The following is a 26,015-nucleotide window of genomic DNA, read 5'->3' as shown; positions in this document are numbered from 1 at the left end:
CGGGGTCATACTCAGGCGCGCACTCAGAATACCGAAAAATCCGTCGCTGCAAAAAATATAAGGGGGATATTAGTTTGAGTCCGTTGACCAGATGATAATGAATATTTTCATTATCATTAAGTGAATAAATATAATAGTATCACTAAAGCCTTGCCTGCCAAACGTTGACTGTCAAGGATTTCTGATATTATTCATTGTTTTGTCAATGATTTCCTGTAATATTTCAATATATATACAGTTTTTCAGCATTAGGTATATAATATAACAGGTTCATCGTAGTAATCATTGCAACAGCGAACACTAAACTTAAGTGAAAACGTCTTCTCTCTTGGTGAAAATATTGAAAAAAAAAAACAAAAAGGTACTTTCGACTGAAAGAGATAAGTATAAAATTTTAAACATAATATATCTTTTACAGAAAAGCTTTACACGGACTAATTACTTCTTAAATAAATGTGAAAATTTATTGTCAATTTTAAAAGGACTTCAGGGTCTTGCGTCTTCTAGTTCTGCCATTGATTTTGAATGAAAATGGGCTGAAAACCACCCTGTCGTCCTTCCATTTCATTTTGCATCAAGAAAATCTTCGTACACAAAAAACCGTGTGTTAAAAAATATAATAGTTATTTGAAATTTTTAAATTAAATATGAAACGCAAGTATATTGTATATGTGTATATACGTAAATTGGTTAATTTAATTTAAATGACAGAAAGTTGTATACATTTCAGGAAACGGCTGTTCCCTTAATTCGTTCACAGTTATTGTTATCCGATAGGAACTGTTCAGTTTTAATTATTGCACGCGTTGGATTTGTAAAGTGGTCCAGGAAATTTTGAAGATGAGAGGGTGCGCGCCGGTTTTGTTTGCAGCTGTGTACAGCTTCGCCGTCTTCTTCAATGTATACTCAGCTGAAGAAATGAGTGTTCTTGAAGAGATCAATGCTACCTTATGGGGAATGATAGATTCTGACTGTAAGTTTTTTTTTATTGTAAATTTTAAACAATCTTATTTTGTCTTACACAATTAGAGCATTCACATGAAACCGACTTTAAAATAGTGTTGGTTAGGTATATGGAGGTTTGTGGCGCTTAGAGTTTTGTGGCACCCTTATGAAATTTTGTCCTGTGCGATAAACCGTCATAACAACATGTATTACAATGAATATTACAATATAATAATAGTTATGTTGACAATGTTGACAGTTATGCTTCAATTATTTTTATATTCAGATATTTTATAATGAAGTGACGGCATTGTTTACTTCGTGGAATACCACCACTGCTCTCTAACGTTGTGATATTATTTTGTGTTCATTCCTTCATTCATCGTCCTTTATAATGTGTCGCTCCTATGCAACGCATACCTGCCTACTCCCGTGGGATGTCACTGCCTTTGCTGGGTGGACAGCACATGGGAGAAACATTAAAAATATACGGATTATTAGTACAAAGTACCGTGAAGTAAAAACACGGAAAGTAGCTGTGCAGCCCACGTTTATTAGAGCATTAAAGTTACAAAAATTACGGTGTCAAATTATTTACTATTTTCTGCGGTTGGACAAAATATGTTTTGACCAAGGAATGGAAGTGGATATAAACTAAATCCTCCCATGAGACAGGGATAGGTACCCGTAAATTTTCATTTCTTAGATATTCTTCGTATAGGTACCAAAAAAAAAAAATCGAAACCCGATAAAATAAACATTGCTCAGGGGCGACACACCGATATTTTCACCTGGCAACAATTCATAAATACTGCGAAAAAAACGACTTCCAGTTATTAAGGAAGTGTCAACAACTCACTTTTTTCTGTTTAGACAAGTTACTTGAAATGTGTGATCAAATAAATTTTACGTATGGATTATGTTTATATGGAGCGATATGTCTAATTATTATCGTGTCGATGCTTGGTGTGCCATCGACGTTTGACAGAGGATTAAATGAACCGCTTTAGTAAAAATGTTGAAAACACTGTTTTACGGTTTAGTATACAATTAATAATGTTCACCATTGTTTGTACCTTCCACCGAAGTCTGTGATTTCACAGTTTAATTATAAATATTGATAAATATACATATGTATACAATAATATAGATATATGAATATCCATAAGCCAAAGGTAAGCCATAATGCCAAAGGTAAGTCATAATGGCGTATATTAAAAGCCTTAATAACACAACTTTATTTCCAGGTACAACCATCGCCGAGCACGAGCCACCGGCCGGTCCTAAAGATATGTACTTTTTGAGAGTTGTAGAGTATACAGCCGAAGGAATGCGCAGTTACAGTATGTATCCAGACGCAGCTAAGTCTCTAAATCAGTCATCTCACTTCGATGCCAAGAGACGAACAGTAATGTTAATTCATGGCTTCATTGACAGTCCAGCTCTGCCAATAGGACAATCCTTCGCCGAGACTTACCAAATTCACGGAGGCTACAATATTCTCGCTTTGGATTCTAGTTTACTTATTCATAGACTGTACGGCAGGTCCTCAGTGATGGTCAAATACATCGGAGAGGCATTGGGTGTATTCTGGCACAATTTGGTCAAATATGGTGTCAATGTTGACGACATTCATCTCGTTGGCCACAGCCTTGGCGCTCATATAGCTGGTTTCTCAGGAAAACGTTTCCAGAGTTTGAATCCTGATATGAGACTTCCACGAATTACTGGATTGGACCCGGCCGGGCCTTGCTTCGTGGCTCGGGGCCCTGAGAATAGACTGGATAAAGGGGATGCTGAATTTGTTGACATCATTCACACAAACATCGGAATTTATGGAATCAACGAAAGTATTGGACATGCTGATTTTTACCCGAATGGAGGTGGTAGGTTACAATCGGGTTGCATGGATTCCGCTTGCAGTCACGAGCGTGCTTGGATGTTCTTTGATGAGTCAGTCAACTTTAACAACAATTTTATTGGAGTCGAGTGCAGTTCTGAAGAAGATTTCAACGCTGGAAAATGCACGAGCAACAATACATCTGTCATGGGATACGCTACCCCCAATAGCACGAGGGGTACATTTTATCTGAGTACAGCAGCCATTCCTTTATTTGGAAAGGGAACTGATGGAACATCTCCTTGAAATATAATGAACACATCTGGGGGGGGGGGGCGTCGGGTATTATATGTAATTACTTAAATAATAGATAATTAATTATTGATACCACCCAACTCTTCTACCGTATGCTGTATATGTTTATAATTAATTTCGCACAAGGGGGTGACCTATGTATAATTATTATTTATTATATACCTACGACATATTAAGTATATTATTATTGTTTCTGTTATAATATTTAAGTAATTAGAATTAAGATGACTTTGTAAGATAACTTTAATTAATATATTATATTTATTTATTACGTAATGCATCAATTATTACCTACATAGAATAATATAACGTTGAAAAACGTTTTTAATATGCCTACCTACTTCACCTGTCAGCACTTTCAAATTTGTTGCTAAAGCGTCGATGACATTGAGCTACTTTACAAGCTGCTTCTTGGCGAATTTAAAAGCGGGCGAATCAGGTAGTGCCATTGTGATGATGACACACAAAACTTTCCACTCGCTCAGAAGCCACAAGCTAGCGACTATTTTGACAGGACGTAGTTCGTTTTTTTACCGGTAGGTCGCCACTACCGCTCTACTGCGCAGACGGATATCGGCCCACACGCCAGCGTGTAGCATGTAAAGTAGACCGGCATTCTACTTTTCTCTGTAGATTGTTTGCAATCTGCTTATCAGCTGGTTCGATGATGCCACTGGGTGAGTTTACAAGCAGATTGTAAATTCGCCAACAAGTAGCTTGTAAAGTAGCTGAATGTCATCGACCCATTAATGTGTATGAGCAGGGGATAGAAAGCATCCCCTTACCACTAACTATAATAGTGTGTGCCGATTCGTTTTGTAAGATTTCTTTGAAAATAGCTTCTACTTCCTTGTTGGATACCACCACGAATTTTTATTTCGCCACTGCCACATGTGCTTATACATCTACATCCATAATTTTTTTAAGCCAGCAGTTTCAGGACATTCTGAATATTTGACGGGACCGTACACCGATACGTGTAATACTACAATGATAACCCCTTTATACGTGCATGGATTTACTGCTGACAGTAAGTTAGTATTATCGTGGCCATAAGAAGAATATGTACGTGTAAACTTATTATATTAAGCCGCATTTAGACCAAGCAAGCGAATGTTTGTTCTTCCCCCACTCCAGCGAAATTCTTATGCACTCTCAACAAAAAGTGAGAGAATTTTGCTGGGGTGGGGGAAGAACAAACATTCGCTTACTTGGTTTAAATGCGGCTTTATCCTGCAGTTGCAAGATTGCATGTATGAATCAAAAAAGTTAGGAAGGTTCTGAATTTTCATGCGACAGTTAAGATTTTTTCGATCTGCCCCTGCGCAGTAGGACCATAGTGGCGAACCTGTCGGCAAAAAAAGAACTACACCGAAGAGAGACTCATTTTGAGGTTAACCGATTTTACTTCTTCGGCCATATCCGCCCCTTAGTTGGAGCATATGGATACCACGAGGCGCCTCGAAGAATCGCTGTTGCTCGCCAGTCTTCTTGCATCGTTACAAGTCAAACCAGCATCCCGTAGCTCCGCCGTATATACTCTACAGATAGTATTTAGCGACTCTACAGGACGCCAGAATCCGGTTGGCTTGAAGAACAGGCAAGCCAGGGTGAAATTCTCTCCTGGCAACCGCAACACATGGCCGAGCTAGGTCCAACGTCGCATCTTCACTCTCAGCGTGATGAGAGGCTGCTTGGTGCGATCTCTTATCTCCTCGTTGCCCTTATAGTCATACCACGCACACCCAGTATTCGTCGCAAACAGCTGTTTTCGAAGCTCAGTATACGCTTATATAAGTTGCTCTGAGCCTTCGTAAGGTACTATGATTCGCTACCGTAAAGCAGCATCGTCAGACAACAAGCGTCGATGTTTACGATCTGTCAAATAGTACTATAAAATGACAACATCGCGTCTCTTGAAGAATGAGATTTGAGAGACAGTCAGCACTTTTATGTGTAAACAGTTATTGTCACGATAGTTTAAAATACGCACTATTGCTGCCAGTAAATCCATGCACGTGTGCAGGCGCTATAATGTTTTCAACCATGTTTTATGCTATTTTCTTTGCCAATAAGGGTCAAACACAAAGTTAACAGCGGGCAGCGCCATTTAAAACGATCCGTCACGACAAGTGAGTTGGCATTGGGGGCTCAATCGATAAATAATCTCAAATGATTTATCGATCCAATAATATTAATTGTCGGATGGCCCAAATTCCGACCGGCGTTGCTGTAGAAACGAAACTGCCATCGGTTTCAGGGTCCCTGCTCTACGTATATCGAATCATCTGCAATAGCCATTAACCATCACGTCATTGTTATTGTATTATCAATTTATTACGATGTCATAGAGAACACCCAGGAACTAATGGAGACAAATAATGCCAAATCTTCCTAAATACCGGTGTGCATTTATGTGCTCTGGGCAGAGTTGGATACAATAGTTAAAAAAAATAATTACAAAGATGTTAAATACTTTATTTTATAACAAAACTTTTATAGTAAACCAAGTGTCAGTTTGTACTAAGTGCTATTTATTATTCAACAAACAATTTATTACTTTCTTCACCTCTTTAAGAGTTTATATGAAAATTACGCAGCGCTCGAAATGAAAAATGTTATTAACCGGAGCGCTCGATAATTTTCCGAAAATATTAAAAGTGTTAGATTACATATTTTGTTATTTATTTTTCATGCGTTTCGTAATCAAATATAATTTCTTCATAACTTTCAAGAACGAGATCTAAGCAATTTATAATTTTTCTACGAAACGGAGCGATTGTTTTGAAGATTTCACTAACCGAAGCTGTGTTCCGATCCGCTCAGGTCCATTTCGACCCCTGGAAATTAGTAGACTAGGGGTCCTTTATTTGCTTCATTTTCATAATATGTTTAGATTTTATCTTTATAATATAATAAGGCTTTGTTCAATATAATTAGTATAATTTTATAATTTTTTCTACATTCTTCGTTTTCGATTCAACATAATATTGTGTCATCTCGAAAAATCCCTGTCGCTTTCCAGTCTCGGCATTTTCCCAGAATATGCCGCATGCCGTAGCTCTGCTGTAATAAACACTATATATGATTGATGGTACCTAACGGCCACTAGAAAGATGAAATCTGATTAGTTTGAAAACAATGCAGGCCAGGATAAGACTCTTTTAGGCTCCAGGGGCGGATTAACCGGTACCAAAAAGCGTGCAGAAGTAGGGCCACGAAAATTTAAGAGCATACTTCAGTGAAACGGCAAATAATTTTCAACTATAGGTGCGACGAAATTTCGGACTGGCTGCCAATCGGAGAGCGAAAATCGAGCTGTGAACACGTCAATTTGTTTTGTGATGGCGTCGGGGGAATTAATTCTTAAATCGTGTAAAGATGATTAAAAAACTTTACCCGTTTACTTAAAAAAGAAAACATGTCAATGAATATATTATTATTACTAATTGAAAAATAAACATAACATTAAATGGACGCATGTTGAATTTTTATGATAAATTATGTTTTGTTCTGCACGCGTCTTTTGCACAATCTGCACGTCGCGTAGTCACGATCGTTTTAGACTGTGCCCCAGCTGAAGTATAGCCTTAAGGCTTTTAATATACATCATAATATTCATTTATTAGTAATAAAAAACACAACAAAACCTTGAAAATTTTATATAAACATATATATTAAAAATCTGTTCTTACAATATATTACACATGGAAATGTTTGTTAAATATAAGGAAATTAATAAAAACTATATACTTACATGACTATAGAATAATAAATTATTATAAAAAAGATTTTTGAGTATTGATAAAAATACACTCTCTTTAATAGAGTTTATAATAATATACTATATTCATTCAAAGACATCGCAACCATTTTTTAAATTAACCAAAGTATTGTAGAAAGAACGTAGTCGATGGTGGCCTTGAGCTGTGATACATTTAATTATCTCGAGAAAAGAAAGGTACCTATCTATTTATTGTAATGGTATTGGAGTTACTGATTTACTCGTACATTGATGACGCGAAGAAAAATGAGAACATTATAAATTAATGATAACCTACACAGAAAATGTTGATTGCATTAAAGTGATGTCTTTATCTACCAGAGGCACCTAGCGGAAAAAATACGAAGCTTGTAATTTGAGACATTTTTTGATAATTTTTGATTATTTTTTATTTTAATCCAACAATTTATTGTAAAAAATGTGAATTTGTCGCAGGACCCCATCTTATACTTAATTACATTTATATTTTATGGTCATATTTATTACTAAAATTTAGTTTTTAAGTTTTCTATGTTGTAGCTAAGAGATTTTTAACTAATTCATAGTTTTAATATTTTTATATTTATTTATTTTAAACATCGATTTTTATAAAAATATAAATGTGTATAACCTGAAATCCTTTTTAGTTACCAATATTATGAAATCTTATTTAGGTATGATCCCAATATTTGAAGCTCGATCATTATAGTAAATAATAATTATTTATTGCATATTTTGAAATAAGCGATTTCAGCGTAGGTATATCGACTAAGATTATTTTCATCACCACTCCCTCCGTACCATCCGATATGCTTATTTTAGTTTTCAATTACACTTCACAATACCACAATTTCATTAATTATTTGAATTTATTAGTACAAGGAAATAAATTGAATATCTGTTCTTGAAATTTACATGAGTTTTCTTTTAAATCGAGGTAAGAAGTCAGTGATACCAACCGTACTATAATTATAGTACAATACTATAAATTTATTTCCACGAAAAATGTAAAATACTATAATTTTACGCCAAATATACCAAAATACTATAATTTTAAAGGATTTAAGTATTTAAGACGAAAAATGTTCCTGTACTATATATTTTTCAGAAATACTATAATTTTTACGTCTTTGTACTATAATCAGCATAGAAAAAGATGGCGACACTGGTGGAAATTGTCTTTTTGGACTTTGCAAAGGGGCTGTCGTGTCCCCTGGGACGGGCCTATGTGTGCATTACGTCAGCGGATGCAAAAATCGAATCGAACTATATTTTTTGTTAAAAATGAATTTCTTACAAATTATCAAGCACCACATTGCAAAGTAACAATAATTAATGTAGCTTTGGCAGATGCGATGTTAATGGTTGAACGTGAATCACGTATGTGAGTATATATTATATCAGGGATGGCGAACCTTTTTACGTACACGTGCCAAAATTTCCCAAATATAATTGTTTGACATTCTGACGTGTCGAGCAGTTTTTCGAGTAGTTCGAGCAGGAAAAAAATGAAAAAATAGTTATAAGAATTCTATTAAAAAGGTTCAAAAAATATAAGCAATTGAGTCATTGAGTATTATTACTATAATACCTACTTGGTTTGGTTCTTTACGCACAAATTGACGCCAAAATTTCTCAGTTCAGATGAGGCATCCTCTCGCTACAGTGGTCTCAAGCATTGTAAAATGATTGTAAATCGATCAAAATCAGAGGTTCGCGATAAGGCTTACACCGCCGCCTGATGAGATCAGCGCTATAATATTATTATGTGTGACTAAATTATATATCTATTTTTTTCTTCAACATAAATCATTCGCGTGCCATAGGTTCGCCATCCCTGATTATTATAAAATATAAGTATAGCATATTATTGCGACCCATCGCATATTCTTCTCTATTTTAAGACCATGATTTTATACTATTGGGGATGCGAAATATTTAACATCGCGAGTCTCTTTAGAACAGCATCTTAGCTTGGCGACCACGAACGAGAATCTTTCTCTCTACGTAGTATGTATGTATACCTATCTAAATGATAATAATATATACAATGCTATCATGGCGCCTAATAATATAGATAGGCACCGATTGTCATTACAAAAGCAGTTCATTGTAATTTTTACAATTCTATTTTCAGTTTTAGTATCTCGCGATCTCTGGAAGAGGTTTCACATATTTTTTTAGCCTCTCCAATATTTAAATCCAACGGTGATTTATCAAAATCATTACTAAATCTGTTGCAATCATTTCTACAAGTTCATAATACCTGCTATTATTATTATAATTGCGAATCAATTAATATTATTGCAGAAAAATATAATTAATTACTTATGTTGATAATTATGTTTTTAAATATAATCAATCAAATGTCAATACACACTAACTTTTTTTAAAATTAGGTATTTAATATTGATATTGTATCATTAGTAGAAATTTTGTCAGTATTGATAAGTATACCAATAGTTAAATGAAAATGATAACAATATGTAACAAAGACACGGATTCACAATTTTGATTAATAGAAGATTTTTTAGATTTTCACGAAAGCCAAACATTTACATTGATTGATTTCAATTTTATATATTTTGGAATTATTAAGGGGACTAGTAATATTTAATTAATTTTTGTCAGTAAAACAGAGATAAAACTTTTATGATTAACAGTAAAGTTATCACAAAATAATTTCAAGCTAAATTTTGCAATAAAATTAGGCGTCATATATTTTTTAGCATGTTTCGTTTAATGAATATATTATAATATCGTGTTAAGTGTTAAATGTTTCATTTTGCTCAGAAACGTGGTCTATTCTCAAATGGATAGTGGTTTGAAAAGAACTAAGAGTGGATAAGTGTTGATTGTGGAATCAATAATTGTTTGGAGTCTAAGGATGGAGAATATTATATCTAGGTAAGTGTGTTACAGATAATAATAAATTAGTATGTTCCTAAATCTTATTAGCAACCTATATAAAGTTCACAGTGGCAGGTTTAAGGACGTGTCAAAGGGGAGGGCTAAATTCCAAATACAACGTTCCTATTAAAAATACCAATGCACATCTTTCCCAGAATCACACCCTGTAACTAAAAATAAGAATAAAATTATTAAATATGACACATTATAATTTATTTAATGATTTAGTTTTTTGTGTACAAGTACGTACATATCTGTTTTATCGGTTATGATATAGGTAAGTCCAAGGAACACAACTTTAATAGAAAGTGGCTTACCCCACTGGGTGTGGTATTACAGAATACGGATCTCGAATGTGGCACAATATAGGGCACGTGTTAAAGAATATCTCATTTTCAATAGCTACGTCTATATCATAAGTTTGTCACGTAAGTGTAACGCACATTCAATATTTGAGGAAAGTCGGCGCGTTTCGTTTTACTTAGATTTTATAGCATGACCGTCATAAAGTACCTTGCTTCAAAACCATGGTCCGTGACGATGCCTTTTACATTTATATCTTATTAATCGTTTCTGTGGGTAAACCCATTTGTAGTTCGTTGCAGGGATTGTTATTCCCAATTTGTGAGATATACTTACGTATACTTTTAAGAATTTGGTATAATTATATTAATAATTGTGTGACTGGTTTGAACTTTTTCGGGGCCCCTTTAAATTTTTAACTCGCATTTCAGTGCGTGGTGGGGTAAAAAGGAAACTATTTGAATAAGAAAAGGGATGGTTGATAAAATTATTGATTGAGTAGATGGGATGGGAATTTTAATAGAAAAATTGTGAGGAGTGAGGAGCAATTAGGGTTTTAATTTTGTCATTTTATGTGTTATTTATTTTTCAAATACATACTAAGTGAGACCAATGGCGGTTTTCCTCGCATCGTCAGGAAGTTCCAAAATTTAAAAAAAGCCTGTTTTCACTATCCGAGATTTAAAGTGTAAAATATATTAAATTTGTGCGACAACATTAGTGACTTATCGCATATTTTAAATTTCGAAAGAGTACCTACCTTCAAATCAGTCATAAAGTTCAAACAAGGAAGACACAAACTAAACGTGTTTTAAAAAGCATGAAACCAACATTGAAAATTGTATTCAAAATTGAATCAATATTGGTTTTCCAAAGTTGATTGGATTTATTTATAACGAATAAAATGATTTAAGAAAATCTACATCATTAACAATATATTGTTGCAAATCTGTATCTGCCGAAGATGTTGAACAAAACCTTCTTCTATAGAGATGGAGTTTAAATGTATGAAGAAAAAAAGACCACTGGGGTAGGTACTGATTAAGTTAACTACAATTAGTGACTATGCATTGCAGGTTCATTTGCAGAGAAATTGACACTACTGCTATGAAATTTATTTTCCAATTTGCACGGAGTATAGAAAGTCGATAAGTAGCCAATAATACTGCACTTTGCCATTATTATTTAGTTCAAAAATTAACCAATATTAATTGTGTTAAACCGTTTATAATTACTACATTCAACCTACACCCTTCGCTTTTGCAGGTCGAGGTGCCGATTAGCGCATTCCGATTTGCGGCATTCGAGAAATTTGCAGCATCGTATGGGGAGCGGGATAGTCCCGACTCCTCTGTAGACTCATCCATTTCAACTCGTGACACTCAGTATGTGGATACATAGGGCGCGTAACGTCAGCGGACAGCAGAGCCAGTTCAATTTTCTTCCCCTTTCTCAACTTCCTTCTTTAAGCACTACGGTGCATGGTTGCAGCATCAATACCGTGTGGCTGCGTCTCGGAATGGAGTGAGCACTTAAAATCTCTTCTTTCAGACACATTTATAGCGTTATGGAAGGCGGCCGTGCATATTCACGGCTGTACATATATGACGGGTGGTGGTGGGAACCTAGGTTCGAATGAAACCCTATAGTTCGCCGGTTTTCATTATTATTTTCAATTGTTAGGAACTACATATATTTTTTTATAAATAAATAATTATCATGGCAGATTTATTTTAATATAATATGTAATTCAATTTGGAAAGTATTTCTTAATAGTTAAATAAAAACGAAAATAATATATTGAAATATTGCAATTACGGAGAACTGTATATCGGATGGTATTCGACGTTTGCAACGAAAATTCCAGCGAAATAGATGGCACTACAATTAATTTCCGTTATTTGGCACCAGGAAACTAAGAAATAATAGGAACTGAAATACCTAACGAGTGTGGAGAAAGAGACAACCGATCTCCAGTGTGGAATAATATGGGATAGGCTTAAACGCGTGTAAAGAATACGCTTCTCTTTAGTTCTCACAACTGCTCTCGTTTTATGCACTGACGCTCATTCTATATTGGTGTATTCGAAGGTTGCAACAAACACTATTGCACGTCTACAATGTATGGTTCATTTTCGTAGGACACTCACACATTCAAAACCATCCGTCAAAATGTAGTGTATTGGGAAATAGCCTATCTGAATTCTATTTATTAATCTGTTATGTGTTCGGCACCCTCGACTGTATGTCGTTGTGAGGGAGCATTTAACGTACAGTATAATGGTAGTGATTCGGCCCATATATCTGAAAAACTTACCTACCTCTATACAAGATAATCATTACTGAATACCTATTTGATGACAATTTAACTGAATGATGATCCCAAGCAATAGTATTGTGGTGCTGGACAACAGCTCTGACTATGATACTTAGGTTTGGACTTACTTTCTGTAGTATTATGATAATCGGTGCCAGAAGAAATTTCTTCGATGCCTTTATAAGACATTTAACTATTTTCCTTTCGATAATTCGTCAAATGATTATTTTCCGACTGCCTTTCTACAAGGGATTTTAACTTTTCATTCTCTTGAATTTCGTAGGTCTCTTCTGCTCTTGAAACATTTTTGCCCGTTATCGCACGGGATGGTTTCAAATCCTGGTGTCATAGGGAATTTGAATTTACATGCGCCTGTCAATTACCTACGTGGTCGCAGCCATGTTTATTCTGGATCGGAACCGTTTCTTTGTGTCAAGCCTATCAGGCACCATTAGCGAGGGGTGCAAGACTAGTCAATGCGCTCCCCAAAGACGTCGACATTTTCGGTGACGTGCTATGTATTTTGTAATCGAAATTTTATTTTTCTATAAATATAAAATTGTACGTTTTTTTTTTTTGTTTTCAAACGTCTCTAATTTAGATATGTTATGTCCACAATGTTTTGTTTCTTAAATAAATAAAGAAATAAATAAATAAATTATTCAGAACTGGTAGAAACCTCCTTGTTAGAAATTGTGTTTAATCAGTTATTAAAAAAAAACATAATATCGTCACTGTTCTGGCAGAAGACACTAATTCGAAAAAATGACATATTAAGTTAGTTATACCAAAATGTTCCTAATTTCAAACTTTACCGTCTGGAAACCTTCTTAATAAATAAACAGTCTTTATTTTAAAGTCATTCTTTTTACGATTACTTAATAAACTCACATGATAGACCATTTTTTCAAACATTTTAACAACTTCAAAGTCAAATTACTCAAAACTAGTATTCTTCAGTTAGTGTGTTCTGCCAGAATAGAGACGATATTATACAGAACTCCTTCAATTGTAAAAAAAAACTTTAAAAAAATGTCATGCCAAATTAAACATGTCCGTTGGTCAATTTATTAGAAAATTAAATTGTACCACTGCGCCAAAGGTCTTTCTCATTTACAAAGCTCTGTAAATTGTTCGCGTACGCATACTTGCAAGAAATTAATGTCAGCAATATTGTGTGCGCTGGACGGTGGTATATTTTGTTACAGTGGTGATCAAGTAACTTATGTCATCATAACATATTCAAGAAGATATACTCATAGTGACAGTAAATTCAATTATAATTGGATGTACCTATTAGTTATTAGTTATTATTATGGAACCAAGTTATATTATGAACCAACTTAGATTATAGAAAAATACCAAATATCTTGGAAGCTAAACGCAACGAAAGTTCATCCGAAGTCTTTGACAAATTTTATTTATAATAATAATATGTTGAAGTTGATGGTCCCATCAAACCACACTAGTTCATCGGGTATATTACGGGACCCTATACTTGCTGTGAAACATGTCTCAGAAGCAGTTATCCAAAACCAAGCACTCAATCAATACCGGCAAGTTTTCCAGTCGATAGTGGTAGTATCTACTAACAAACGATGCAGAAGAGTGGTTTGAATCTTTGCTTACTTGACTGCATCAAAAGTTTTTCGAAAAAGTCAACAAATGGCTGAAAATATTAGATTAATTACGGCCCGGAAAAAAACCGAAAATTTCCGGGTCCGGTATTAAAAGGAATAAAAATTAATCACGGAAATTTCCGGGTCCGGTATGTCCCCTTGAAGAGGACGAAACCGGTACAGAATTTAATTAAAAAGTGGAATACGTACTATAAAATTGTGTTTCATTTAAATACAAATAATTAATCAAATAATTTACTTTGTGGTTATATTATTTTAGTGGTAAGAACCTCTCTGTAGGAAAACATTGTAGGTATGTTGTAGGTGCATAGTTATTGAAGCTAAAATCACTTGTAGGAAAACTTTCATTAGAGTTTAAATACATGCTTATTATATTTTATAATAGGTTAACTACTTTTTGTCCAATTAAGATTTAAACATTCGTTATTATATGAAACATCAAATGCATTTTTCCCTATTGTTATTTCCCCAAAATATCCCACTAACTTTCGCATTTACCCTGCCTACAACGTATAGCTTGTCGCCGCTCCAACCGCGGAGCCTGCACATTTTTGGGTACATTCCCCATACTTAGATACTATTTACTTTGAGTTTAGCGATATATCTACGTCTGGGGTGCAGCTTTAATAACGGGTGCTCACCTACGAGTAGCGTATCGTATCCACAAGTGGTTATCGATTACACGTGCCCTAATAGTCATAATTATTAGAATCGTTTGTGTCATTCGCGCCGTCTTCTATTTTAGACATTGGATATTGCACCAATTCATGATTGCCATTGTTATTATACTGGGATAGGCCTTCCGTGCCGTAGAATGCCGAGATGAGTGGGGCCAACCTGTTGAAGTAGCTCGACATTCAAATCATCTCGATCACGATACACAGATAAAGAATAAGAAATAATACCCCATTCGTCCAAATATTTTGATTTTTGTAGTTCCTAGGGGGGCCCAGACCCGAGAACCCCCGTTGTGTGCGCGACTGATTATTGACATATTACCTATAATATGATTTTTTTAAACATAATTTTACTATGCGGGTATGCCTGAATCATTCCGTCATAATAAACCGATAAAAGCATATAAAATAGACGGGAAAAAATCTAGTACTATGCATTGTAACCAATGACATTATTAACATTATTAATGGACGACGCACTCAATACAGTAGCTAGCAAGTAAATTCGCGCATTCGCATGTATAGGTAGATGTCACGCAATTTCCATTATGCGATATCACGCATCGGGAATTTATAGCAATATGACCTTTATTGTAATGGCGTTAGAGCAGTGTTTCTAATGTCAATGTTCATTTGAGCGAACCCGTTCGAACCGAACCATTCGGCAGACCCAACAAAAAGCATCAGAAATTTATAGCAATATCACCTTTATTGTAATGGCGTTAGAACAGATTATGCCATTCGGCAGACCGGACAATAAAGTGAGTGTCATTTTCTTTTCCAGATGATTTGTCCATATTAATGTAATTGATTGTAACAATAATCAATTTCCAAAGTGCGTTTAATTGTCTACATCAATTTTATTGTTATTTTAATTGAAAATAATTAAATTATATGCGATATTTTTAAATAAATAAAAATTGTATATAGGTATAAAGGTATATAGGTAAGTATAAGGTATATATAGGTAAGTATAAAGTAAGGGCGATTCTTACAGGTTTTTGTCAGATGTCTATAACCTTATAGATGGATTGCAATCCTCATTTAGAGAGTTCCTGACGAATTGTGTGTACCTCAGTCAGCGACTGGCAATAAAACATAATTTAAAGAGACATCTGTAAGCTTCTCAATAGAAAAAAGCGACGATAGCTGTCATCGTTTTTATTTATACATATTGGCATTAACGAATTTTAATTGCATACACTTTCTTTGTATGTTAATTGTTAATTATAACGCCTCTAGTTCTGTTTCAACTGTTGAGAATGCTTATAATTTTGTAACGGCTATATTCACTTAATTAATTAAAATATCTAACTGCCTACAGACTGTATAATGAGAAAACGCATTTTGTCATCATAACCAGCGGTGTAGTGCTCAATAAAATAGTGCCGGGACAGTATAGTCACTATAGTCTAAGGCCGGGACACTATTTTTATAAATCCTAAAATAATAGCCCATTTACAGATGCATGGTTTTACTGCAGGCAAGACATTGTTCTTCTTATTATGCCATCCCCTAGCGGAGGTCAGCCACCATCAAGGCGATCTTATCTTTGTCGTCTGCTACCTGGAACAGTTCAATGGAGCTGCACTCGTACCGATCACGGAGGTTTTTAAGCCACGAAATGCGGCGCCGTCCTTTGCTACGCTTCCCATTGATCTTTCCTTGAATGATAAGTTAGGGAATGCTGTATTTTTGTCCTCTCATAATGTGGCCGAGGTACTGTAGTTTGCTGGTTTTGATACTACGTAGAACTTCTTGGTCCTTCCCCATTCGATTGAGAACTTCAACATTTGTCACCCGGTCAGTCCAAAAAATTTTGAGGATGCGCTTATACAGCCACATCTCGAAAGCTTTAAGTCTCCGTGACATCTCTTGGTTTAGCGTCCATTGTAGTGACCATAAAAATAAAATGCAAACGTAAAACACTTATTGTTGTGCAAGCTGCAAAATTGCATGTATGGATAAAAATAGCGGTTTTTAAATTTTTACGCGATTGTAAACTATACGAACTACCAAAACATGCGCGCAAAAACAACAAACCCACCTCGCTGACACTAGAAAAATGATATCGACGCGGCAATCGGCATTTTTGTGTTCAAACAATAATGTAACGTTTATTCAACGAATAATTCAAAATTTGAGAATGTAACATTTTATGTAGGTACCTACTGAATATACATAATTTCAAAACATCTCATGCGTATACTTACACAATAATTTAATATACTAAAACCGTTTACAGTTTAATAAGATGCGTGTAGCTTAATTGGAAAAGCATACTGGCGCAAATCCAGCAGATACAGGTTTAAGTCCCATCGGGTGTCGTATTTTTTTCTACAAAATGATTTTTTTTCTAATATGCATGAGTTGTTTTCAAATTATGTATATTCAATAATATATATAAAACAATTATAAGGTCAGTGGTCACTTACGGCTGTGAGACTTGGTGCTTAACTCAAAACGAGGAAAACAAATTAGCTGTCTTCGAGCGCAAAATACTCCGAAAAATCTTTGGACCCACGTTGGAAAATGGGAACTACAGAATAAAAATGAACCACGAATTGGAAGAGCTGATTGAACAGCAAACAATCACAAGGTACTGTAAGACTACGATCGGCGGGACATGTGGAGAGAATACCTGAAGTTAGAGCGCCAAGGATCATGACGAAGTGGCTACCCCAACGGAAAAGACCCAGAGGCCGTCCAAGAGGGAGATGGGCTGACGCCGTAGAAGTGGACTGGCTTCATATAGGAAGACCCGGTAACTGGAGAAGTGTGGCGAGAGACCGGAGTGAGTGGAGAGCGGTTGTGGAGGAGGCCAAATCCCACCCCGGGATGAAGCGCCGTGGAAGAAGAAGAAGATATTCAATAATTAATGTCAGGATAGTTTAATTTACATACTATTGCTGGCAGTAAATTCACGCATGTGTACAGGAGTTATTATAAACAAATTTGCAATATTTTGTTGAATCGGTACCGAAAATTTCATAACAACAATGACGACGATTATCGATTGACAGAAAATCGAAACGAACGGGTGCCTAAGATCTAATTTCACAACGCTAAGTAAGATAATATGCATTTCATTTTCCCATAATTAATGGAATTGAACTGACTAATCGCTTCTGTACATCGAATAGTACGAGTATGAATATATCTATTTAGGTTAAGGATTTATTTTCCAAGTTAAAAATAACATCGATATAATTTTCATTTCATACAAAAATAGTACGAACGTCTAACTGAAATTTCCTTTGGCTATTTCTATATTAAAATCTCATAATGCTCCTGGAAGCAAATTTAACATATTTTATTATAAATAGAATTTGAGTTGACGTAATAAAACTCCATTATAATGGCTTTAAAACAATTTCGTTTGTTAATTAAATGATTTGAGTTTATGTTGACAACTATTTCGGGCTATGAATTCATTTTCAGAACGACAATAAGATAACTTATTAATTATACTTACTTGGTATTAACAAACACTGTAAATTTTAATTTAAGATACCAATTCCATAATATATTATTTGCTTATACATTAAACATCTTCAGTTAAAACAATAAAGTATGGGTTAAAGTACGAACTAAACTTTATATTGTCTTGCGTGGCTTGTTCAATAAAGCTCATTAATCTCGGAATCGAATACATACACATACTTCGCTCACTTATGCACATATCTGCTAGGAATGTATTCGCGAACATATTATAATACGGCCATACTTTATAATATATGTAAACAAGCGGTCGAAATGGACCAGAGCGCACCGGATCATTGCTTCGAATTGTGAAGTTATCAAGACAAGCGATCCATCTTATAGATATAGAACAATAAAAACATGCGTTCCAGCTGTTCCAATTTGGGTTTTGCCTTTCTATACATCTTCTGAGTCTGCGGATATAATATTACATATAGCTTATACCTATGCCATTACATAACTATTTGAACGATTGAAAATAACACATTATTTATATGTACACAGCAGTAACATCCATCGTGGGGATAGGTATACAATTCAATGCTTATGGGCATCATATAGGACGAAAAGTGAATAACATTATTTTTTATAGTAAGTATAATATTAAATTGAAATTAAGTTTATTTGCCTGCAGCACTGAGAGCTTTTACCTAGCCCAAAGGTCGGCAAACTGCGGCTCTTTGGGTATTGGGTTGCGGCTCTTTGCCAAATTCCCAATTCACAATTTTTACATAAACTTTTGCAAAATTCACAATTTTTATTTTTGGCATTGATTTGTACACTTATTACTTATAGGTATTATATAATGACATTATCGCGAGCCTAAATTTCCCTCCGTGATGATTGATGCAAAAAGGTATGATTATTGTTGTTTTAAATCCGCCCATCGCAAAAGTCGACAAATTAAATTTTTCTCCATTTGATATTGACACGAGCACTTTTGAAATACAATTTTATTGGTGGTTTTCACAAATTATAGGTGAGTAGATAGCATTTAGAGAAGAAGAGACAAACAACCGATGAGAATTTGGAGTCGCGCTAGAAATTGAAAACTACAAGTTGCATAAATTACCAAACATACAGAAGCTCTCCAAAGAAATGCAAGGAAAGTCATTGTTCACAATAGTTTTAAGGAATGCATGAAAATTGTAAGTAATTCATATTCTGCAAACATTATACTTATTTATAATTTCAACAATTAAAAACATATATTTAGGTGGGTACGTTAGTTTTATTCGGAAAATTTTCTTCACTTAATAAATAAACAATAATTACAAAATGTAATTAATTTATTTAAATAAATCATATTTACAAAACTATACGTATGGCTCTCGAATTTTTTTTTCAGTTGTGCCACTCAATTTGGCTCCTTTGGTCCAAGAGTTTGCCGACCCCTGACCTAGTCTAATCTTCAGTAGATATTATGCCAGTTATTGAGGTTCAGTCAACTGATTTTTGTCCTCAGGATATTGAACGGTTTCCATTTCAAATCAAATTCTGCGGTATTCTTTTTCCGTTTCAAATTCCCTTTGGTATTTAATTTCACATATTATGTTTTCCTAGTACCCAGCAATTTTCTAATTCTCAAAATTTCAAAAAAAATATTTCTTGAGATTCTCATTTTCTTATTGTCGATTTTTCTTAAACTATTTTTTGAGTAAATGAATAATTCGCATGACTCAAGACTGTAGCATTCTTTATTGAACATACGTAATTTGGAAAGACCTCAGGAACATACCCAACAGAAAAAATATTGAAAAAATCGTCATTAATGTATGGTGTGGTGCATGTGTCTAATTTGGTAAAGCACATTGACGGAAATTCGATGGATGCGGTTCCGAGTCCCGCTCGGCACCGATATTTTTTTCTAATTGGTGTGTTTATGATGAATGATTTCTCAACACAGGACCGACTTTTTGTGAACGATGATGGGTAAAATGGAAGATATTACGTATAAATCAACTCCACATGCTAAAAGTCGGTTATTCAGAAGATAATCTAGAGTCCAGATTATCAGGAGTAGTCAACCTTTTTATACCTACCACCCACTTTTGTATCTCTGTTAGTAGTAAAATTTTCTAACCGCCCACCGATTTATAAAGTAGGGAAGTAACTTTACTTTATAAAATTTATAGAGTTTTTTTTTTCGACCATGTCCGATCCTGATAGGATCATATGGGCCTCCACAGAGTGGAGATTTGTATTGACAGATTTTGTTTTTTACGAGAAATGGATGTCAGTTACTTGCTCAACCTATTAGGTCCATACCCTGACACACACAAATTGAAAAACAGTATGTGTACTTGCCAGACCCAGGATTCGAACCTGGGACCCACGGCTTTATAGTCCAACGCTTATGCCGCGCGGCCACCGTGGGCGTACAGACAAATAGAGTTACAGCTAGTTAAAGCATATAATAATAATTAATTACCAAATATCTTATGTCAGACTTTCGCTAAGTGTTACAGAATAAATCTTTATAAAACAACTTACAGTAGTTAAATCTATTTTTTGTATATATTTTGCGTTACATAGAAGCATGAAGTTTGATGAAATTCACCATCATCATCAGGGGTGCGACAACCCTGTGTGGGTCTTGGCCTCCAACAGCTCCCTCCACCTGTCCCTATCCAGTGTGGCCGCTTTCCAATTCGGTACCCCCAGAATACGGCAGTCACTGGCAGCTCCATCCAACCAGCGAATCTTGCGCCTACCTCTTCTTTTACGCCCTATTGGATTGCTGGACATCACTTTCTTTGCCCGTTTCATTGTCATTCATACGGTGCACATGGCCTAGCCATCGCAGTCTCCCAATCTTAATTGATTGAACTGCGCTGCAATCTTCGTATAGCCCGTAGAGCTCAGCATTATATCTTCTCCTCCAATTGGTGCCGTCCCTGATCGGTCCATATATACGGCGGAGAATTTTTCTTTCAAAAATGTTCAGGGCTCGTTCATTTCGCATAGTTAATGTCCAGGTGTCCGATGCGTAGGTGAGCACTGGCTTTACAAGTGTCTTGTAAAGAGTGCATTTAGTTCGGCGAGATAGTATGCGGGACTTAAAATGTCTTAACAGGCCAAAGAAGCATTTATTCGCAGACATGATTCTCGTGTTGATTTCTTCTGTAATATCATTATGTCGAGTTACAAGACAACCAAAGTAATTATATGAAACTGTCGACCGTATCAAACTTGTATGCACCGATATCTAGCTTTGGTGCGCCTTATCGTGGTGTGACATAGACAGGCATGTATTTAGTTTTTGCCTCGTTTATTTGTAAGCCCTGATGAAATTACATTTAATTAATTAAATTATTAATGAGATCCCTGAGGCTGGTGCTGCGAACTGAACACTGGATATCTGGCTCAATTTTTGTGAGTAATAAGATGCGTGAGCTTTTCTGGGACGAGGCTTTTTTGTTTACGGTCGCACTATAGCGCTATTTAGTTTCACTTACGTAACGTGAACTAAACTTATGCAAGGGCGATACACATAGTATATTTTTTGAAATTTAAATTGTCACGGAGAATTTTATGAAAACACTAGCTGACCCGGCAAACGTTGTTCTGCCATATAAATTATTTCTAGTGAATATTTTGGTTGTTAAATAAAAAATAACGAATGTATCGTAAGTGTGTGGGGATGGGATCTATGACAGAAAGAGGAATAGAGCGCTGTAGACGATGACCGCCGATAAAAACAAAAAAACACCAACCACTCATTTTCTCAATTCAAAATGACTAATGATGTTCATAATGAATGAATTACCTATGACAGGATCTCGTTGTTTAATGTTTATGCAATATCCGTCTTGTCCCTTCCAGAAAATTAGCGGATATTGGAGAGCGTCGTATGAACGATGTGTGTCAGCGATGAACTCCAGATTATTGTTTCTTCTTCGAATCACGATTTTTCACGTCGATGTGCGGTCGCCAACCATGATTCCAGCAATGTCGTCAACAACAGGTGCATTGAATCGACGCACGTGCTCTCCAGCTGGTGTTTTATCAGGATTGATGACAATAGCGTGATTGTCACTTTGCAATTTGTGCATGTGTGCTTTGAAGAATTTCAATAATTCATTGTGCTCATTCAACAGGGCGTCCAGTTCGCCGACGATGCGCCTGGAAATAGGCGAATTGAGGCCATTGTAGCCGCAACGTGCATCCACATGATTGATGTCCTCACCGCCCATGAAGTAGATTTGTAAAAATGTATGTGGTTCGTTTGGCATTGGCAGCAATGAGCCTACTTTGTGGTATACTTGGCCTTTGATTTTGAACGTAGAATGGAATTGTTGACCATTTGCCGCAGTATTGTAAACTATTTCTGTTGCTCCGAACGAAGTCACTTGGAAGCATGAATTGAATGTGCGAATGGACTTCAGGAACAGGTTTGAACCTGGAACCGTGCCGATGAGCAAGCCGTTCAATGGTTCTGGTGGAATCTCAATTTCTGGTAGTTGCACTTTTCCTGATGCGCAACACATCCCGGCTGACTCATGTTTGAATTTGAGCGCATGACAATGGGGACATTCTTTGTCCATAGCACCAATCAGCACTTTCGGATGAGCGGAATATTCAATATCTAGCTCGTACTCGAATGCGAGACGAAGGAACGAAGCGGATGTAAATGTTCGATGTACTTGTTGGCGTTGTCGGTCATTTGCTCTGCGTGTGTTAACTACGAACCGGCGCGCTTGGCTCCGTTCCAATTGTCGTTGTTGATTTCGTTCAGCTCGTGCCTCTTATGATTGAGATGCACGCAATGGCGACATGCTTACACGCACGTTTTTGTTCTCTTGTTGGATTTGTTCGTCTGTTCTTTCTGCTCTACTATTTCGCATGTTTGTTGCTTTATTCGTTCGACGGCCTAAATGGCACCCCTTGCGTCTTGCTGGCATTGTGCACTGTAATACACGCACATAAAAATAGATAAATTAAAATAAATCGTACAAAATTTTGCACGCACTGCGTTGTGATATGCCGAATGAAATGTCAAAATGACCCGACGCTTCTCTTGAATTCTTCTCGGACGTAGCGCCATCTGTCATTCAACAACATAAATAATTTCGTTCTGTTTGAAATACGAACGACGGTTAAATTTGTTCATACAAAAATAATAAAATCGCGATTAAAAAATGAAAGGGTGGGGGTAGGAGGGTTAAAATTTGGGGTTATATGTATTTTTGTATGCCAAATAATAAAAAAAATACAAAAAAAAATTGTCAAAAAATAAAAGAAAATGTTTCTGGATAGAGATACCCTAATCACCTAGCGGTATGAAATATACTTGTTGACCTATTCTCATATCTAACAAATATACATAAAAAAAATCATAAAAATCGGTCGAGCCATTTCGGAGGAGTTCGACCACAAACATCGTGACACGAGATTTTTATATATATAGAGATAATGAAAATGTTTTTAAAACCCCTACCGCCCACCATGAAACCTGGATCGCCAACTAGTGAGCGGTAGGGACCAGGTTGACTACCCCTGATCTAGACTCTGAAGATGATCAAGGACAAGAGACTTACTACAGTAGTTTGTAATTGCTTCGAAATCTATATACCGTCTTGGTCGGTGATATTCTTCAAACAGGCAACGTACTAATTTAAATCTCGGTATAGTAACCGAGATATTTATTCAATAATAATATGTATTTTTTTCCAAATAGGTCGTCGACTTTCATTCTGTCTCAATGCGTTTTTAGTTGAGCTATACATAAATAATTATATTAGCATAGTAATGACAGATTAATGATATTGCAGGACGCCTGTTAATCTAATCAAACAAATTATTTTAATGTCCTGAAATGATGTTCCTTACAAATAATTTATTATATTTTGTGGCGAAAGAATGCCACAAGCCGATCAATCCAAGCGAAGATTTTGATAAATAATTAAAATATAATTACATAAATAAAAGTATATTACGTATTATTTACTTATACATTATTATAAAATTTACTTGTTTATTGTAATAAATGATATTTGTATTTATTTATATAATCTGATATTGATTTTTAATTTTCGATCGAATGTTACTTTGGTGTTTATGACCTACTGTAAAGCTCCTTTATTTTCGCACGAAATACATAATTTGGGGAAAACTCAGTGTCGTACCAATAATTAGAGATATCACAGAAAATATATATATACAAACTTATCTAGCTACTCAGGCGAGAGGTGTTTTTATAAGTTACCGATACATTTCTTTCTGTTGTTTTCAAATTGCGATAAAAATACGATTATTAACCATCTATGTAATTTAAATCAAGGGATATTGTGATAAAACTTGAGTAGTTTCAACTAAATTTTAAATTAATTTATTATTTAAGACTTATACAAAAGAAAATGTAGCATTCTTCATTGAAATTATATAACCCCATAACGACATGCTTATTAGAAAAATCTTTGTAAAACTCGAATTAAATAAAATTCTAATATTGTGAATATAATAAAACTACTAATAGTATTTTAATGTAATGTACAATATTTAAGTTTATTTATTTTATTTTCCTCGATCCACTTAGGACGAATAGTGTGAAAACAATATTAAAAATATGTGGAGAAATCTTTGACTATTGCTGTGATGATTATTATTTAGTAACATCGAAAAAAAAGATCTTGTGACATGACATAAGACGTATCTACTCTATATAGGTAGGGGCACTTTGGTAAATTACACTTCAATTGGGTTAAAGAATTCAGCATTTGGATACTAGAGATGTTTTTAATATTATTTTCTAAGTTAGCTGTATTTTTGAAAGGTTGTGAAATTTTTTTTTTTTTTTTTGACATCAAAGATACAGTTATTATAAGACATATTACGGATATCTACGTTACTTTCCAGGTAATAATTTATATACTGTCAGTTTGGTAGTGAATTTCTTGAACCGTAAAATCACTGATATGCCAGAAAAAGCTGAACGATTACACTTCTTAGATAGACACTTCTTCGACGTCGCTCCAATAATGAAGAACGCATTGAAAAATATAAAAAAAGGTCTGACATTATTTCTGCAAAGGTTTCTAAAATTGCACACAAGGAATTGCTGCCATTTGCAATAACCCATAATTATTATTGTGACCAAAGATTTTCCACTCTCGTGAACATAAAAAAATGTAGAGAAATGCATTGAACCCCGAAGAGCTAAGACAATAATATCCAAATTGCTCTAACGTCAAATAGTGTCAAAAATCTGTAGTGAACATGCGTGTAATGAACGATTTTATTCTCATAATGAGATTTGCATGAATTTTGTACACTGTATAGGTATTTGAATGCAGTTCATTTTACAAAGTTTTTATTAGCTCGTATTTTTATTTGTCCGGTGGTGGTTTATTCAGTACAAATCTTGCAATCGATTTTTAACTAACTTCCCGACTAGATAGACATTTGAAACTTTTAGAATATATCAGAACACGATGCCAATGCATTCTTTTAATACTTTTAGCCATCTTTAAGTAGAATTGAATTCATTTTCAGTTAATTCTGTTTTGTATGAAAACCGTAATCCAATCCACTATTATTGGTTGCTAAGTGGGTGGTCCTAGCAAATCAATTATTAATATATACGTGCGTTACTATGGAAATCAAAATGGCATTTCAGTATTCTATATTTGTTTGTTTTTATTTACTTTCATATCAAGTACAAGTTTGAGCTTATTGAGCATAATAATTGAACAGAAAATTTAAAAACGTTGTGTATAAAAAGTTCATTTTATCTTGTAATTATTTCATTTGATTTAAAAATATATATTTATCTAATAATATATACTTTTCATATTTATGATTGTGTTCTCCATATAGATGG

General features: G+C 34.9%; 2 protein-coding genes across 3 annotated transcripts in view; both read left to right on the top strand.

Annotated features, from left to right (window-relative positions):
• The first annotated feature begins 840 nt into the window (after window positions 1-840).
• On the top strand, window positions 841-3,091 carry LOC147077789 (lipase member I-like). The gene is made up of 2 exons (XM_085940076.1): window positions 841-973; window positions 2,193-3,091. The coding sequence occupies exons 1-2, from the start codon at window positions 841-843 to the stop codon at window positions 3,089-3,091; spliced, it is 1,032 nt and encodes a 343-aa protein (XP_085796202.1).
• Window positions 3,092-9,655: 6,564 nt separating this feature from the next.
• Window positions 9,656-26,015, top strand: part of LOC147077788 (uncharacterized) — a 66,779-nt gene continuing 50,419 nt past the window's right edge. For both annotated transcript variants that reach the window (XM_085960824.1, XM_085960823.1), the window contains exon 1: window positions 9,656-9,770. In XM_085960824.1, the coding sequence (XP_085816950.1) occupies window positions 9,751-9,770 (20 nt within the window). In that variant the 5' untranslated portion in view covers window positions 9,656-9,750. The remainder of the gene's footprint in view (window positions 9,771-26,015) is intronic.

This window comes from Rhyacophila brunnea, unplaced genomic scaffold (genome assembly GCF_057557595.1).
Source record: "Rhyacophila brunnea isolate RB1 unplaced genomic scaffold, BYU_Rbru_1.0 scaffold_12, whole genome shotgun sequence".
NCBI lineage: Eukaryota > Metazoa > Arthropoda > Insecta > Trichoptera > Rhyacophilidae > Rhyacophila > Rhyacophila brunnea.
This window is presented reverse-complemented; position numbering and strand designations above follow the sequence as displayed.